At 36.6% G+C, this 14,700-nt stretch overlaps 1 protein-coding gene and 1 long non-coding RNA gene across 14 annotated transcripts in view; one reads left to right on the top strand and one right to left on the bottom strand.

The window, feature by feature from the left end:
• LOC147755962 (uncharacterized) overlaps nt 1-14,624 on the top strand; it is a 23,354-nt gene extending 8,730 nt beyond the window's left edge. Inside the window, exons 3-4 of one of the 4 annotated variants that reach the window (XR_015325579.1) lie at nt 7,116-7,257; nt 14,608-14,624. This is a non-coding gene — a long non-coding RNA (uncharacterized LOC147755962). Of the gene's footprint in view, nt 1-7,115; nt 11,388-14,607 lie in introns of those variants that run through there. The other 3 variants (XR_015325578.1, XR_015325577.1, XR_015325576.1) reach the window with 3 other exon arrangements.
• LOC111250277 (uncharacterized) overlaps nt 1-14,700 on the bottom strand; it is a 99,041-nt gene that overhangs the window by 30,940 nt on the left and 53,401 nt on the right. For all 10 annotated transcript variants that reach the window (XR_002673274.2, XM_022805250.2, XM_086985945.1 and 7 more), the window contains 2 exons: nt 11,266-11,356; nt 3,958-4,146 (listed from right to left, as the gene is read on the bottom strand). Coding sequence is in view for 9 of the 10 variants with exons in the window: in XM_022805250.2 (XP_022660985.1) it covers nt 3,958-4,146; nt 11,266-11,356 (280 nt within the window). In the remaining variant the exon portion in view is untranslated. The remainder of the gene's footprint in view (nt 1-3,957; nt 4,147-11,265; nt 11,357-14,700) is intronic.

Genomic DNA, 14,700 nt, shown 5'->3' with positions numbered 1-14,700 from the left:
TATATATATACTTGAAAAAGTAACTTCCCGGGGCAACCGTTAGTACCGGTAATGTGGTCCAAGTCATTGCCAATGCTGAAGCAAAGCGAGAGTTTTGCCGCGAAAGATTAATGTAGTCGGGAAAGATTTGACCGACAAGGAAAACACGCGTTTCCCTTGTCGGTCAAGTGTGCCGCATGCGGCCATATATCGTATAAAAACCCTACGAAAAGAAGTGACGAGTACGTACTAAAACAATGGACGGAAACGCGAGGCCGCTAGGGCCCTTACAAGACTATGGCGATAGCGCCCAGCTGTTAGGAAGGTAGGCAGCTAAAAGGCCTTGTATCAAGCAATTCGGGCACCGAATTGCGAAAGATTCGGCTGTAATAGGGCCGCACGAATGCTGTGGAAGTACAGTTGGTAAATGGCTGGTACCCATGGCCGAGTATTGCGGTTAGAATGCAAATAATAAACAGCTCCTAATTCGAACGCGGTTAGTGCATAAAATCCCTAATCCTTACCCTGTTTATTGTCAGTTTTTGACTAACGACTTCGTGTTTTTCATCACAATTGCATCTTCAGTTTAGATCTAATCCACTGAGAAGCCATCTTTAAAAAAGTTTTTTAATCTGCAATTGGCTAATTAACATTTGATACTCTCTTCTCCAGAACAACTGTTAATTTTTATAGTAGAAAACATGTATCAAAAGTGGCCTTTTAATTCTAAACTTTAAATCACGGTTTTTCGACTTGGCCGTCGCTTTCGAGTTATCGGTAAATTTAGTGTTTGTAAAAGTTGTTCAGTGCGGGAATATTGGATAATAGCTAATTTGCGCGCAAATTCTGAGAAACATGTACTGTCTTTTGCCATACCGGTTTTGTTTATTGGCCTTCTGCCACTGATAGCGAATGAATACATATCCGCTATGCCTTGCTTGATCTCTGGAAATGGTATATAGAGTAAACACATAGCGGAGAAATAAAAGAGGTGAAGAACACCGAAGGTTGAACTTTCAGTTTATTAGTATTTTGAGATCGCTACCTTGTGCATATGTATGAGGTCTTCCATGTGGACCGTATTCAATTTATCTCACTTTTAGATACAAGGATTTTGGTAGTGATAGCTGACTTTACAATAAGAGTACCAAATTTTTATCAAACCTTAGGTGTTAATATCTTAGCAACTAGGCGTCGGTAGCGGTGATCCCGATACTCTGGCACTACTGAATTTCAATTGGCTTTATGAAAAATGTAATAAGTAATTATTTTTTAAACTAGGGTCGCACCGAGGAGCACCGATCTATACGCCTGATTTAAATTAACAAAACTGATAAGAATAGACATAATAAAGGCCTAACGCACATTGATACCTGTATAAATCCTACAGAATACTTTATCATGACCTTGAGTATCTCCGTGCGTTTCTTTCATAAGTATGTCAACTATTCTCCTTTATTTTATCTTTGGCTTTCAATGAGAGTATCAATGTTTTGAACCTCAGTTAAAGGTACTTTATGCTGGTCGTACGTCTGATTTTAATAGTGAACCAAAAATTTCAGATCTTGCTGCTACGGCTCATTTTGATTTTATTGAAAGTGAAAAATGGCTGAGTGCTGATTGCCTAATTATTAATGCCAACATTTTTTTCATTTGCTTCCGCTCCGCAAGAGTTGAGTCAATAATATTCCTCTAGTCATTGCTGCCTCACAACTTTAATCCCCTCAGCCAAATTGCAGGGTAAACTTGCGGATAAGCGCTTGTCATAGGACGCATGTTTAACTCCGCTTTAAGTTAGTCTCCGTTATAGCGGTAATCATTAAAAATAAGAAATTGTTTTAAGTTAAGAAATATCGATATGTTGTTTCTAGCTCCGGGAGAATTACAGGGTTGGATATTAGTTAAAATATCCAGTTATTTAGCTCAGCAAGGTAACTTGCAATACAAAAATTTACACTAAGGTATTTCCTTTTTTGCACTTGTCCGAACCATCCGGTTCTATAATTATAGTACTTCACTTTTCGACGTTTGCTTACGTTGAATACTTAATCTTCGTCAAAAATACTGCCCCCGTAACTTCTTCAATATGTGTTCTCAGGAAACAACGTTCTCCTACACGAACATAAGTTCATTTTCAGGGCTTACTCTGTAAATATTTCTGTAAATAAATGTAACGGCCAAGAATACAGGCAGTAGGGTATAGTAAGCTCGCGACCCGTACCAATAGTCCTAAACATTTCCATCGCTATAGCTCTATATATTGCTCCTCAAATATAATTGTGGCTTTTTGTGTGAAGGAAGTCGCCACCGAAGCAGCCATTTTTGAACTCAGTAGCTGTAAAAAAGGTCGAGACGCATTGGCGTCAGCCAACACGATCCGCACAGCTGAGACAAAAGCTTTGGTTCCATCGTGTTGAGCAAACGTCGCAGACGCACAAGCTTGACGATGTTGAAGATAATCGTGCGACCTCAGTACGGCAAATCGTGAACCACTGTCAACTGGGTGTCACATTGTGCGTGAACAATAAGGAAAGGCGAGTTCGGCTCTAGGCCGTACGTTGGGACGCATACATGGTTTGGGGACTCGCACCAGTTTATTTAGATTTTCGTCGTTATAGCTGTATAAGGACAGGCTGGCTCGAATAGATAGCATTTGTGCTGGTACTAGTGGGTACTCTTTACAGTAGGTAAATTTATAATGCATGCCAGTCAGACATATCTGCTCCCTAGTCACGCGGTTACACTCAATAGTGTCTACATCGTAAATTGTTCGCATGTTTCTTGAAAACAAGACATTCTATTTTTATCATACTTGTTTTATATTATGACGGCTACTATGAGCACTAAACACATCTGCCTGAATTATATGTTTCTTAAAGTCTACAGAGAATACCACCAACTAATGACAATTTCTATCTGTTTTTTCCCGCAGCATTGTCGAATATGGCAGTTTTTGACGTACCTCTCAGGAATATACATATGTAAATCAACATTTAATAGATGTTGCAGTTACTGAAACACTACCAACGCTAAACTATGTTCTATGTTTTTCTAATATTTTCTATAAAGGTTTATACATACTGTATAAAATGACTTTGTTCATGACGTCGCCATGGTATAAAGAATTTGGTAACATTTACACGTTTGATATAATGAATAACAAATTAAAGAAGAATGAAAAAAATGTTCGCAATAAAAAATTCGGAAGCTTAAATATTCTTATATTTAGGATAATCATGTTTAGGTTGATGTATTTTGTTCCTCGGACATCAAAGGATTTGAGTAGTTCATATGTATATATATTCAAAGTAGTTACATATGAATATTTACAAATTTTACCAAATAATACATCTATTTAACTACATATTCGACATTTGATTGGTATGTTGTCTTTGGGTTCGACCAACGTGTGTGCTATATGTCCTCATGTTGTCAGGTACGTGCTAGCCGCTGTTTAGCTTCTTAGAAATGCGTGTAAATCAAGTCAGCTTTTGGCAGACTTCTAATAGACGTAAGGATTGATAAAGTTGGTTTTAAAGCTTATTTTTCTGGAACGTCACCAGAGCCTAAGGGTTTTCTTTAATTCTTCTATTCAAAATTTTTGTTTACAGGTGTCTATAATATGTTGACCCTGTTCCTGAAAAAGCACAGACACTTAAAATTTCTTTATATACGTATAATTAATGCCTTGCATAAAAAGTTTTTCAGACACCTTAGTGTTCCTTTCAAAAATATTAAAATATTTGTAAAAAGTGTTAATTTGTGCTGTAAGCATGTTCTTTCTATTAAAGTATGCTTGTTTCACACGTACAATGCCAAAAAAGCGCTTATCATATTACCCTGAAAGAGATGTCTATGGGTCATGTTTCATAAACGCACATCAAAACACACAGATAGAGATATAGGGGAGATTAGTGTGACATGTGCGCTAGTGGCCAAGCCGTCAAATCACAGTATGACAGATCGTGCCGATGATACCTTTTCTCCTTGCAATGTTTTGGATAGTGTGATTCGATATGTGACTTGGCACTCCATTTACAGGTGGTTGACTTCCATTCGATTTTCCTTTGGGATCAAACTCTTCGATCGGCGAAAGGGTGAGGGGCGGTGGGCCTTCCGAGCCGGAAGCCTTTCCCCATTGGTCAAGAAAGAGCGTCGAATGCACACCTAATACAGAGAATGTAATGTAATTCACGTATAACATGTCCCACTTCTCATAATAAATGACACGAACTCACTACACACAAGTTTATAAAAAAATACGTTTGCTTATGTATAGTTCCCATAGAGACATGATCTACAACTCGTACTTCAGCATAAGGACATTTCATAGCTATAGAGTCTATAGCTACCTGTCAGACCGATTCGAGATTCATATTACTTAGTATAATATAATAATAAATGGGTAGTTAGGTAATTTACGTATATAGGTATACCTCCACAGGACTTGGAACTACTCTAATACCGCTGCAACAGCCAATGAACCATTTCACCAGAGAATTTTCCCTCACTTCTCACTGATTCACTGTAATAAGCTGGTGTTCTTGACATTTTCTAGGTCAGAATATTCCTTGGTTGCCAAGCGCTTAAACGCCCTCTAGCAACATACAACGTTACCTTTCAAGCGGTCTAGGTATACTTTACGTCTAGGGATTAGGAAGTTTTATAAAACTCAAAGTACATAAATGTGATAGAACTACCTACATATGTTCGATGAATATTTGGTGAATCTGCGGGTTTCGACCCGCGCTTGTTTTGTCGTTGCGTTGACTAATTAGGCTTCTCGATATTACACCCAGTCTGGAATATAGACTTCACTAATATATATCCCGGCAGTTATCTCGTTGCCCGACCTAACTCACCAGCTTTTTACAGTTATTTTACCAGCATGCCCTAATATGAACGAATTTCATTTGTATTACACCATTTGTAACCTTGTTGTAGCTATCGCGTTGTAGAACGAACTTCTGTCACTTTATTAGAAACATTCTCGTTGCCTTTACTCGGCTCCACATATCTGGTCTCAAATATAAATTTTATAATATATATATAATATATAATATAACGGTTTTGCAACATAAACTATTGCTTGACTACAGCCCAACATTGTTCGGTTGCAGTTACCGTGAAACCCTGTTCACTTTAAATATATGCATTCACCTGAAGAATATAATTTATATTTCACCAACTTCCAACTACCCGACTAAAATAACTATTTTAGAAGTAAGTCGCAAAAACGTAAAATATTAAAAATGTTCCATATTGCGCTTGTTTTGTGAAAACTAGAAAGAAACGTATGTAAAGTAGGCCTTTGGAAAATTTCCAACGATAGACCTGGACCGCATGTTCAAATCATAACCAAATAAGTAAGAATCCAAAAAAATCCCATAAATTCTAATGTTGTGCTTTTTATATAGAGTTTTAATGAACCTTACTTTCTAATATAAACCTCTTACAACTTATCAACGGTTGTCAAGCAGATCACAAAAAATGGGCAGCTTATTCAAATTAATATAAAGTTCTTCCGGTGAAGAAATCTTCCTCCGTCTTAAAAGGATGATTCATTTAATTCGCTACATGCGCAGCTTATTCCAGGCTGAAAATCTAGAAATCCAAAGAATATCGGCTTGAAGCGACCATTCACGAGGGTTGTTTGGGTAACAAACAGAGAACTAGACACATACTTTTTGCAATGTAGTAAACGAATCCGCGATTTTTGCCTTGCGCTTCGACATTTCGTTTTGCTGTTTTTATTTGTTGAAGAAATTTATTTGTTGATGTCACACCTAGTCTAGCTACATATGTATCAACCTGTTACCCTATAGCAGCAGTTTCCTGGCACAATATCAATGGATTTGATTTTCGTTAAACCTAGGTTAATATTTTATTTTACTGAATTGCTTTATATAGATTTAAATTCGCCTGGGATTTTGCAGTAACAACTGCGTTGACCTGTTGCAGGATACCCGTTTCTCTAATTAGCTTAATCTGTTACTAACCTTTACTCTGTTGCAATTGCTCTGTTCGTTCGTTCTCCCATTAAAATGTCCTAACGATCCTGTGACCACGCTGCTGTTCTATCTATTTCAGTATCTGGTTTTTTATCGAGTCCTAACACTAAACTCAAAATCCACGAACTGTGCTCGCGCTTTAGCTTATTTGATCGACTGATAAAAATTCAGCCTAACGTAAACTAAGTATGCACCAGCAGTTATCGAATTACCTTGCTTCACCTAAGGCATTACTCTTTTGTAGTTATTTTATGAGCGTGGCCTAATAAAAGTATATTCAACTCGGGTTATGCTTAACCTAACGAACTATAACTTGATTGCAGATATATATCTTTACAGTGATCTTCTTGCAATTTTTGTTAGATTCCGCAAAACGTTCAATTCCGTTATTCTGTTGTAGTAATGTTAATATTCACTAACGTGTCTGGTTCAACCATTAAAATATTTTAATAGCTTTTCTGCAATTCTGCATTTGGTTTCATTTTGTCTAGTATCTGGCCCATTATACGAAACTCTCACCTCAATAATAATGTCAGTACCTCTCTGATAATCTTATTTGTTTATGCCGGTAACCTAGCCTAACGTAAATTTTATGTCGAATATATCAACAATTATACTGTTGCAATTATTCTACCCTGGCCAACCCATTACTTTTTAACTGCTATACATAATTTTATTCTAACTTGAATAAATTTGTATAGTGTCACATCTAGCCTAATGTAAAATTCGATCGTAGACCTGCATCACTGTATCCAATCTGAAACGTTTTCATATTAATGTTGTTATACGGCTGCTACTACAGTGATTATATTTCATTGATCTAATCAACGTTGGTGCAGATATTTTAATGTCCCTGGTTGGATTGGTACCTTGCAGAACTGAATGTCCCAGCAACCCATTGGCTACACTGCTGCAATGAATATCCCAGTAATCCGTTGCAATTACCCCGTTAATGTATTACACGTAATCTGCTATTTGGAGAAATAACTGAGCTTGATTTTAACGTTTCTTAGATATTTATTACACTTTTACGTACACAGTTAACTTACGGTTTTCGCGCGCTATCATTTTGGGGTTTTATCTAGTCAAAACCCTTTTTCAGTTACTACCGCTTTCTTATTACAGCGTTGCTGTAATCTCGACATCCCGTACCGTTTTCTATTTGAATTGATCCTGAATCCTGAATTAATCGCCCCGAAAAAAAATACTCGTGCAAACAATGAATATGGAATATGTCAAGCTCACTGATATTTCATGGACCACTTTGGTAAGTAACTAAACTATCATTATCTTTTTCTATGAGTCGAATACGTTACCCCTTAGAAAATGTATCCATGCAATCAAGAAATTAATTCATATTTCGTCAACATGGTTCGTATTTTATCAAACATGAATTACTTTACCAGGATAGTAGACAACAAAAAATTTGGAAGCTCAGTGTTGTGCCTATTTGGGGAACTTAGAAGAACAACTTTTTAATTAAAGCTATTTTCATACAACTGACCAATGTGATATAATTATATACCACGATGGTTCATAATTCATCAACTTCCAATCATTTTTACAAAAAATCACCGTTTGACTGCTAGAGAGAGAAAATATGGCAAATGGAACTCTCCCTGAATCCTATAATGTGCGCATCTTCTAGAGCATGAAACTCAAACAATTTTTCAACAAACCATTCACAAATTTTTAGCGGCTGTTGAGCGAATTGCAAAATATAACCAACTTGTCCAAGTTAACATTATGTTTTATATATATATAGGGAACAGAAACTCCGGCAAAAAATATTTTTTTTAATCGACTATAACAAGCGAAGCTGACTTCAAGAAGAAACTCTAGCTCTCTAAAAAAAATTAGTTCAATGCAATCGCATCACAGGACTTGTTTGAGTCAGACATACATATACGGACGCACAAACAGGCAAATAGACTGTTCTAATAGTACATTAGATTATATATATATATATATATATTGCTTTAATGACGTGTACATCCGCAGGTGTCTTTTGACATCGTTGTATTTAAAAAACGATAATATTACGAGATTAAGAAGTTAACATTATAAACGCATAGTAGTGGCTTGAACAATTATATGGCGGACTGCAAAACCTTAAATCATTACCTTTAATTGTGGATTGCGACATCTACCATCACAGAGTTTTCAACTCATACCGGAAGTCGTCGTTATACCGCTGTCAAAAATATGGACACAACTTGGACTTTTGATTTGAAAGACTTTACTAAAAGGATAAACAAGCACATCAAGTTATAATTCTCTGCTTTAAGATAGAGTTATGTTCGAGCTCGCGATGTGTCGTAACAAGACTTCGTTAATCATTATGTTAGCTGTTTTCGGACACTACAGAAGTGCGCGCATCCTAAAAAAGGATGACTATAATCTTTGTGGCCAATTTCTTCATTCAAATCAGATTATATCGCTGGAACATTAGGTTTAATTACTTTTTAAATGGAATGACAGATTGGTTGAATCACTTGATCCCTTTTTCGGCCACGAGTCTGTTTCCGACAGATTCAAACTTTTTCCTGTATTTAAGGCCTGGTTCAGCCTTGGTCCAAAAAAAATTTCAGCTTCTGCATCCGCATTCAACTTTTTCTTCAAAAAGTCGTATAAACATAATAATGTCTTTATTGAATTGTAAATTCGTATGGAACCATACATAATTAACAATAGTAGAAACATGATCAAAGTCACAACCAGTGTATCACCGGGAGTTTGAAAATGGTATCTAATGGTATCTTGGATGTCGCTGGCCACAAAAACGACACACACAATTATCCGCTGTTCATGACAGGTTTTTAACCAAAAAATTGTCGAAAGCACGGATATCACTCCTGCTGATGCTCAATTTTAATGCAAAACATATTACACGCATACAGGGAAAATTTGTGCACACAGTACATTCATACGACATAGCAGAGCTACCCTTTAGGTTCTCTTGAATGCTTTTAAGGAGGCGAATGAAATCCTTTGTTTTCCTTAAAGATCTTAGTTCACCGCAAAGTCAGTCTTGATGTTACTGGCTGTAAGATGAAGCTCATCAAAAATGGACCTGTATCATTTAACCTGTTTCGTTTATTTCATATCTGTGTTCTGAAAGCAGATTAACGTAATCACCGCTTACAAGCTACCTTTTTCTATATCGGAATTGACCTGTCGAAAATTTTTTTTGAAATTTGTATATGTGGTTGAAGCTGGCGAAATAATGCTTTTTGAGATTAATGTACACAACGATACTGTTTAAAACATGTTCTACATGCTCGCTAAAAAAAAACTTTTCCAATCTCAATATTTGCCACTTTTACACTTCAACTAGCATGTATATCTAAGGTTCATCGCTTCTAGACAAACACCATTAATAATCGCAATCCCATAACTTGCTGTTATGTTGTCTAATATCTTACGTAATCTAGGCTGGTCCCGTTTTGTGTGTATTTGCTTCAGCAGCTTGATCGTGTTTCGTATATTATTGATCTTTTCTTCAATAAAAAGTAATACATTTGCGTAGATACTCAACAAAGACTAGTGTTCGCGAAAATATAGACAGGCCTATTTCGGTAGTACGTAGAAGGCCAGTGTGTTCCTTTTACCAACATTATTTTCGTCCTCTCAGACGCCTGCATAATTTGTTCTAAGGATTCAAAGCATGCTTTATTAACAGACATTACCACAGCAAATAACTAAACGTACTATGTTTTGGGTGTAAGCAATACATCCTCAAAATTTTTCATTTTCATATTAATGATGCCCTCTCGTTTCTACAGAAGTAAGTGATCAACTAAAAAAATCAAAAAAGTTATATTAAGATCCTGGTCGAAATTCAGTGTAGCTTATGAAAACAATGGGCTAACGTATATTGAACAAGGAAGTAACGACTGCAACTTACAAATATGTTTATCCTAACCGATCATCACAAAGCTCATTCAGGTATAACAATGATATCATGTAAATGTCAAAGAAGTGTATTTTGGCCCGACATCAGAAATTACACCAAGTATTTAAGTCTTGTCAACTGAGCAAAGACTAGTGAAAAAGGATCACTGAAATTGCTATCAGCACCCACTGGACTATGGAGAATAATTGTAGTACTAGGAGTAGTACTAGAAGAATAATTGTAGTAGGAGTAATAATTATATTGGGGCTCCATGCATGTGAACTGTGAAATTTAGGCAACAGGAAATTGAATTTGTCTAAGAAACACTTTGCTTATGAGTATATATCAGTTAGAAGTCATACGGTTTTTAGGGTTTTCTTTGTCTAGATTCTAGTTCAAAGGATGCCTGCGTTCTCCGAAGGACTCAAAAAAAAGTAAGTTGTACAACATACAACATTGTCATCTGGACAATTCTAATCTAGTGAATTGACTAAGAAGCGAACTGAACAACAAATAATATTCTGCCTGAAAAAGCGACTTTTTTTTTGCGGAATACGTGGATTAAGTAGAATTCGATGTTTCTCATAAGTTACTTAATGTGAAAACATCTGTCATCCAACGGAAACTCTATTTGAAGTATTTATCCGGTAACAAATCCAGCAATTCGAACTGTACTAAATTTAGGACCTACAAGCGTGTTTATTTCATAATTTGCAAACAATTTAATCCATAATAATTGCGTAATTCATTTTAGGGCAGACTTCCTTGTCAGAAACAAATAATTAGTTCCAGCTAGCCATTATCCCCTATATATGCACATTCGTATATATAAGAAAGCTTTTGTGAAATTCTACAAGTTGAAAGTAATGTGGTCTTTGAACGTAATCAGACAAGCACGATTAGATTCAATAGGCGTACTGAGCGGAACGCGCATTACAGACCAAATAATATTCATTCAATTAAGCTATCAAACCGCATCCGCCGTGTTTTCAGTATTATTACAAATAGTACCTAAATAAAGGTAGCCGTAGCTTCAAATGGTTTCTCAACAAATGGTGTTTATAAATGTTTGGCTACCATCCGAAATTAGAAGCAGCCGGCGTAGTAATTGGTCTCGAATTATTATATGTTTCTATCATTTGTTTTAAATTATCACGTGAACTAAAGCTTATACTGTTACACTGAGCATATGCAAACCATTTGTCTCATCGCTTTCACTACATTCAGTATTTGACTTAAAGAAAAACACCTAGCGCCCAAGACAGTTATCAATCAATACGGTTCATCAAGACAGTTTCCTATTTTAAATAATGTATTTATCATACTGTGTATATAATGTGACAGTACTTTGTATCTTTCAGCTCACTAAGGTTGTCATACCGGGCTCTGTGTTAACACCAGCCTTCAGTCGCCTTTCGACGGTTCCATCCGGATGCTGAACAAGAAAGAACTGACTTTGTCCAATCGAATCCTGTAAAAAATGAAATAAAAAACTTTCTTGTAATCCGAAAACCCAAATAAAATACTGATTAATCTATATGACTGGCGTATGATGTTCTACAAATTCGTATGTCGATCTTTTTTTTACCACAAATCCAGATTACATGCTTTTTGGATTGGTCCCAGGTATGTGCATAAATAATTTTATATTTGGGCCTAAAGCTTAAGTTTTCTCTGTTGTCTGAATGTTTTTAAACTCCAATATCCATTCACGCAAAGAGTAAATGGTGCAACGTGAACTCACCCGCTCAAATAATAGCTTCAGTAAACTTTTGTGCATTCCTACCGCTGCCATTGCATTGTCATAGCGTGATATAGCAACTAATGCGTACTTAGCTTAATTTACATTGAACAGGGCTAAATACTTTTCTTGTTTTACTGCTGGCGTATGGTAGACTAGCCGCGGTTCAAATATCTGACAGTTCACTCTAAAAAAAACTCACAAAAAATGCCGATGTCCTATACACTGCACATTCGCTTCTGCAGTAGCGGCCGTCTGAACCACAAAGCTAGGGTACACGATGGCCTCTTTTGGCTAATAATTCAGTGCAACGAGCGCATTGCACCGCTTGGTTTTATGAATAGTTATATTTTAATCGCAAGATAACAGGAAAATCATCTTTTAATTAACAATTATCACTTGAGCGCAAAGTACGTTTGTGCCATTACTCTAATTACTTAAATATTTTCGATCGTGTGAACCATACGATTATACCTGAGAAGATGTGTACTGTGACATATCAGCCATTATTTTGTACGTGATTTAGTTACCATCACAAAATATTAAATTTTTGCAACAAGGAGTACTCAGCTCACAAGAAAGCAACGGCGGGTGAGTAGTTGCGAGCATTTCTTTGACGTCAGTTCCTGTTTATGGCTGCAATGTTTCGTGCGTAATTTTTGAAGGTCTATTATCCATTGTATGTTTTTTTCATAATTACACATGCGTAATAAATTATAAACCAATTGCCACGAGAAGTATGTTATAATATACAACATAATTTGTATTCCGTACCCAAACGCCTCCGATAACAATGACCTGTTCCGATTATTACTATTAGGAACTGTGGACGTATGTAGGTATTCACTGATGGATTATGATATATCCGCCCTATCCCGTTAAAGTTTGTCATGAATAAGGATTATCTTGAAAATGCTAACCTTTGCTTGTGATTTATTGCAATTTTTTTGGGAGTCATCCTGCGGACCATACAACTCTGCGTTAGAAAGTTGGTGCACGAATTTTATAGTAGTGCAATACCTACTACACTGCCAGAAAGTTTGCTATTTTTGTGAAATTGCGAAATCACTCTCTATAACTATTTTATGCTAAGTATACATTAAAGTCCACTACTGTATGCAATATTTGCACAAGATCTTGGTCGGTGCTTACGTCCACTTAAAATCACGTACACAATGCAGGCTGACGATTTGAATAAGAGTTACGAATCGAAATTGCAAAAGGTTATTGGCTTTATGAATGAATAATCCACGATTGACATGTTTTTTCTTCGGTGTATTCAAAACAGCAGCAGATCCAATAACCTATTCCCTAAATTGTTACGTAATATTTGTGTTGACGGATTATGTAGACCTCGGAGTCGCATTTAACCGTTCTTTCTACGTTCAGGGTGCAGAAAAGCCAACGCAGCATTTCGTGTGAGTAACGTGAACCGCATGTCTATAATAAAGGCATGTAGCCCAAACTATAAGAACCCCCACATAGCGTTCCTTGGTAGCATGTGATAAATTTGTATAGCGAATAGTGTATGTATAATGTTACACCATTAGTTAATGTTAATAGACCAGTGTAAGGCAATTGTAAACAAAAGCTGATCTCAAAAATCTCAAGGGATTGATTTAGTACAGAAGACTACTCGCTGGTTATTTTATATTTAACTACAACAAGTTTGATAACTTTTCTGTCAGTAAAACGGCAGAACACTTCTCGAAAGATCTTGCATAGCGCATTGAGATTATAACTGATTTAAGGCAGAATACCTGTGATTGTTCTCGTCGTTTACAGTGACGAGAGATAACTCTGCTTTTATAGTGCATGTGATTCAGTGATGTTTTCTTTTAAGAAGCAAGGGTTAACACAGAGCTTCGGCTATCCTTCTAGCTCTGTGGAGCCTTTACCCAATAAAATTAAGTCCTATATCCTTCGAATTTAGATAAGAACCTACAAACAGGATTGGGAACATGATGGGGTATATATTCATAATGTACATTTTCCTTTTATTAACATTACACTATTACCTCGAAATTGAAAAACTTTTGAGCTACGTGCTCGTAACAGAAATTTGATTGGCAACCATTAATAAACCGCTCGATTATACTCCAAGAGACATGAGTTTAGAAGGATGAACATCTTTTAGTCTCAAAAATCAACGTGTAGTTATAATTATCTTCCTGGAAGGTCACAGCAATGCGGAAATTCATCGAAAGTTGGTCAACACATCAGGCAAAAAGGTCTGAAACGGAAACACAGTATGTAAATAGTAAAAAAAAAACAACGAGGATTGGAGTATTGAATAGCAGTAAAGAAGTGACCAGATACCAGGACTCGAAAGACAAAAAAGCATTGCGACAACCGAAAAGGCTTCTTGCAAAAGCAGAGTGTAAAGCCAAGGGCCTTGTGCTCGGCCAAAACTGACATTTTACATGTAACGTGTTATAGAAATATAATCCAAATACTGGAAGTGTGAAAACTGCGTAAGAAGTTGATCCTATGTGAATTCGTTTTAGGGCAGCTAGAAATACGCATGGTGTGTTCTACGTGCAGTTGGCGGAACTTTATCTATAAGAGACCCGCCTGGAGCTAAGGTTGCCATACACGAGGCATAGTTTAATTTCTACCTCTGGCCGGTAAAGGTCTAGGCCAGAGAAAGGCAATGCCGTGAGAAGAAATAGGTTTTGGTGGCATTGTCGGGTAAGTTGACGTAGCAGTAATATTTACAACAGATATCAAAGGCATTTCCTACAACAAAATGCTCGCCGAACTTGAGGTAGCGGGCTGCATTCGCGAGCTCGCTATTTCAAGTTCTAAAGAGACTTATGGAGCGTTGGTACGCCAATAGGAAGCACGCAGTCTGGTTACTTGATGACAACGCTAGATCTTATTGCCATGCCTCAATTACTCCCTGGATTGAATAAAGATATGTATCCAGGTTGGCTTTAACCCGCTAATCCTCTTGATCTAATTTGTTTATGTCATTACAGGGCTCTCCATTCCCTGAAAAGGGAAACTGGCAGGAAAGCGTATTTCACTATCGCTTTTCTCCGAAAAGTTATAGGTTGAAGGATTATACATGG

The sequence above is a fragment of the Varroa destructor genome, unplaced genomic scaffold, assembly GCF_002443255.2.
Source record: "Varroa destructor unplaced genomic scaffold, Vdes_3.0 BEIS01000004.1, whole genome shotgun sequence".
Taxonomy (NCBI): domain Eukaryota; kingdom Metazoa; phylum Arthropoda; class Arachnida; order Mesostigmata; family Varroidae; genus Varroa; species Varroa destructor.
This window is presented reverse-complemented; position numbering and strand designations above follow the sequence as displayed.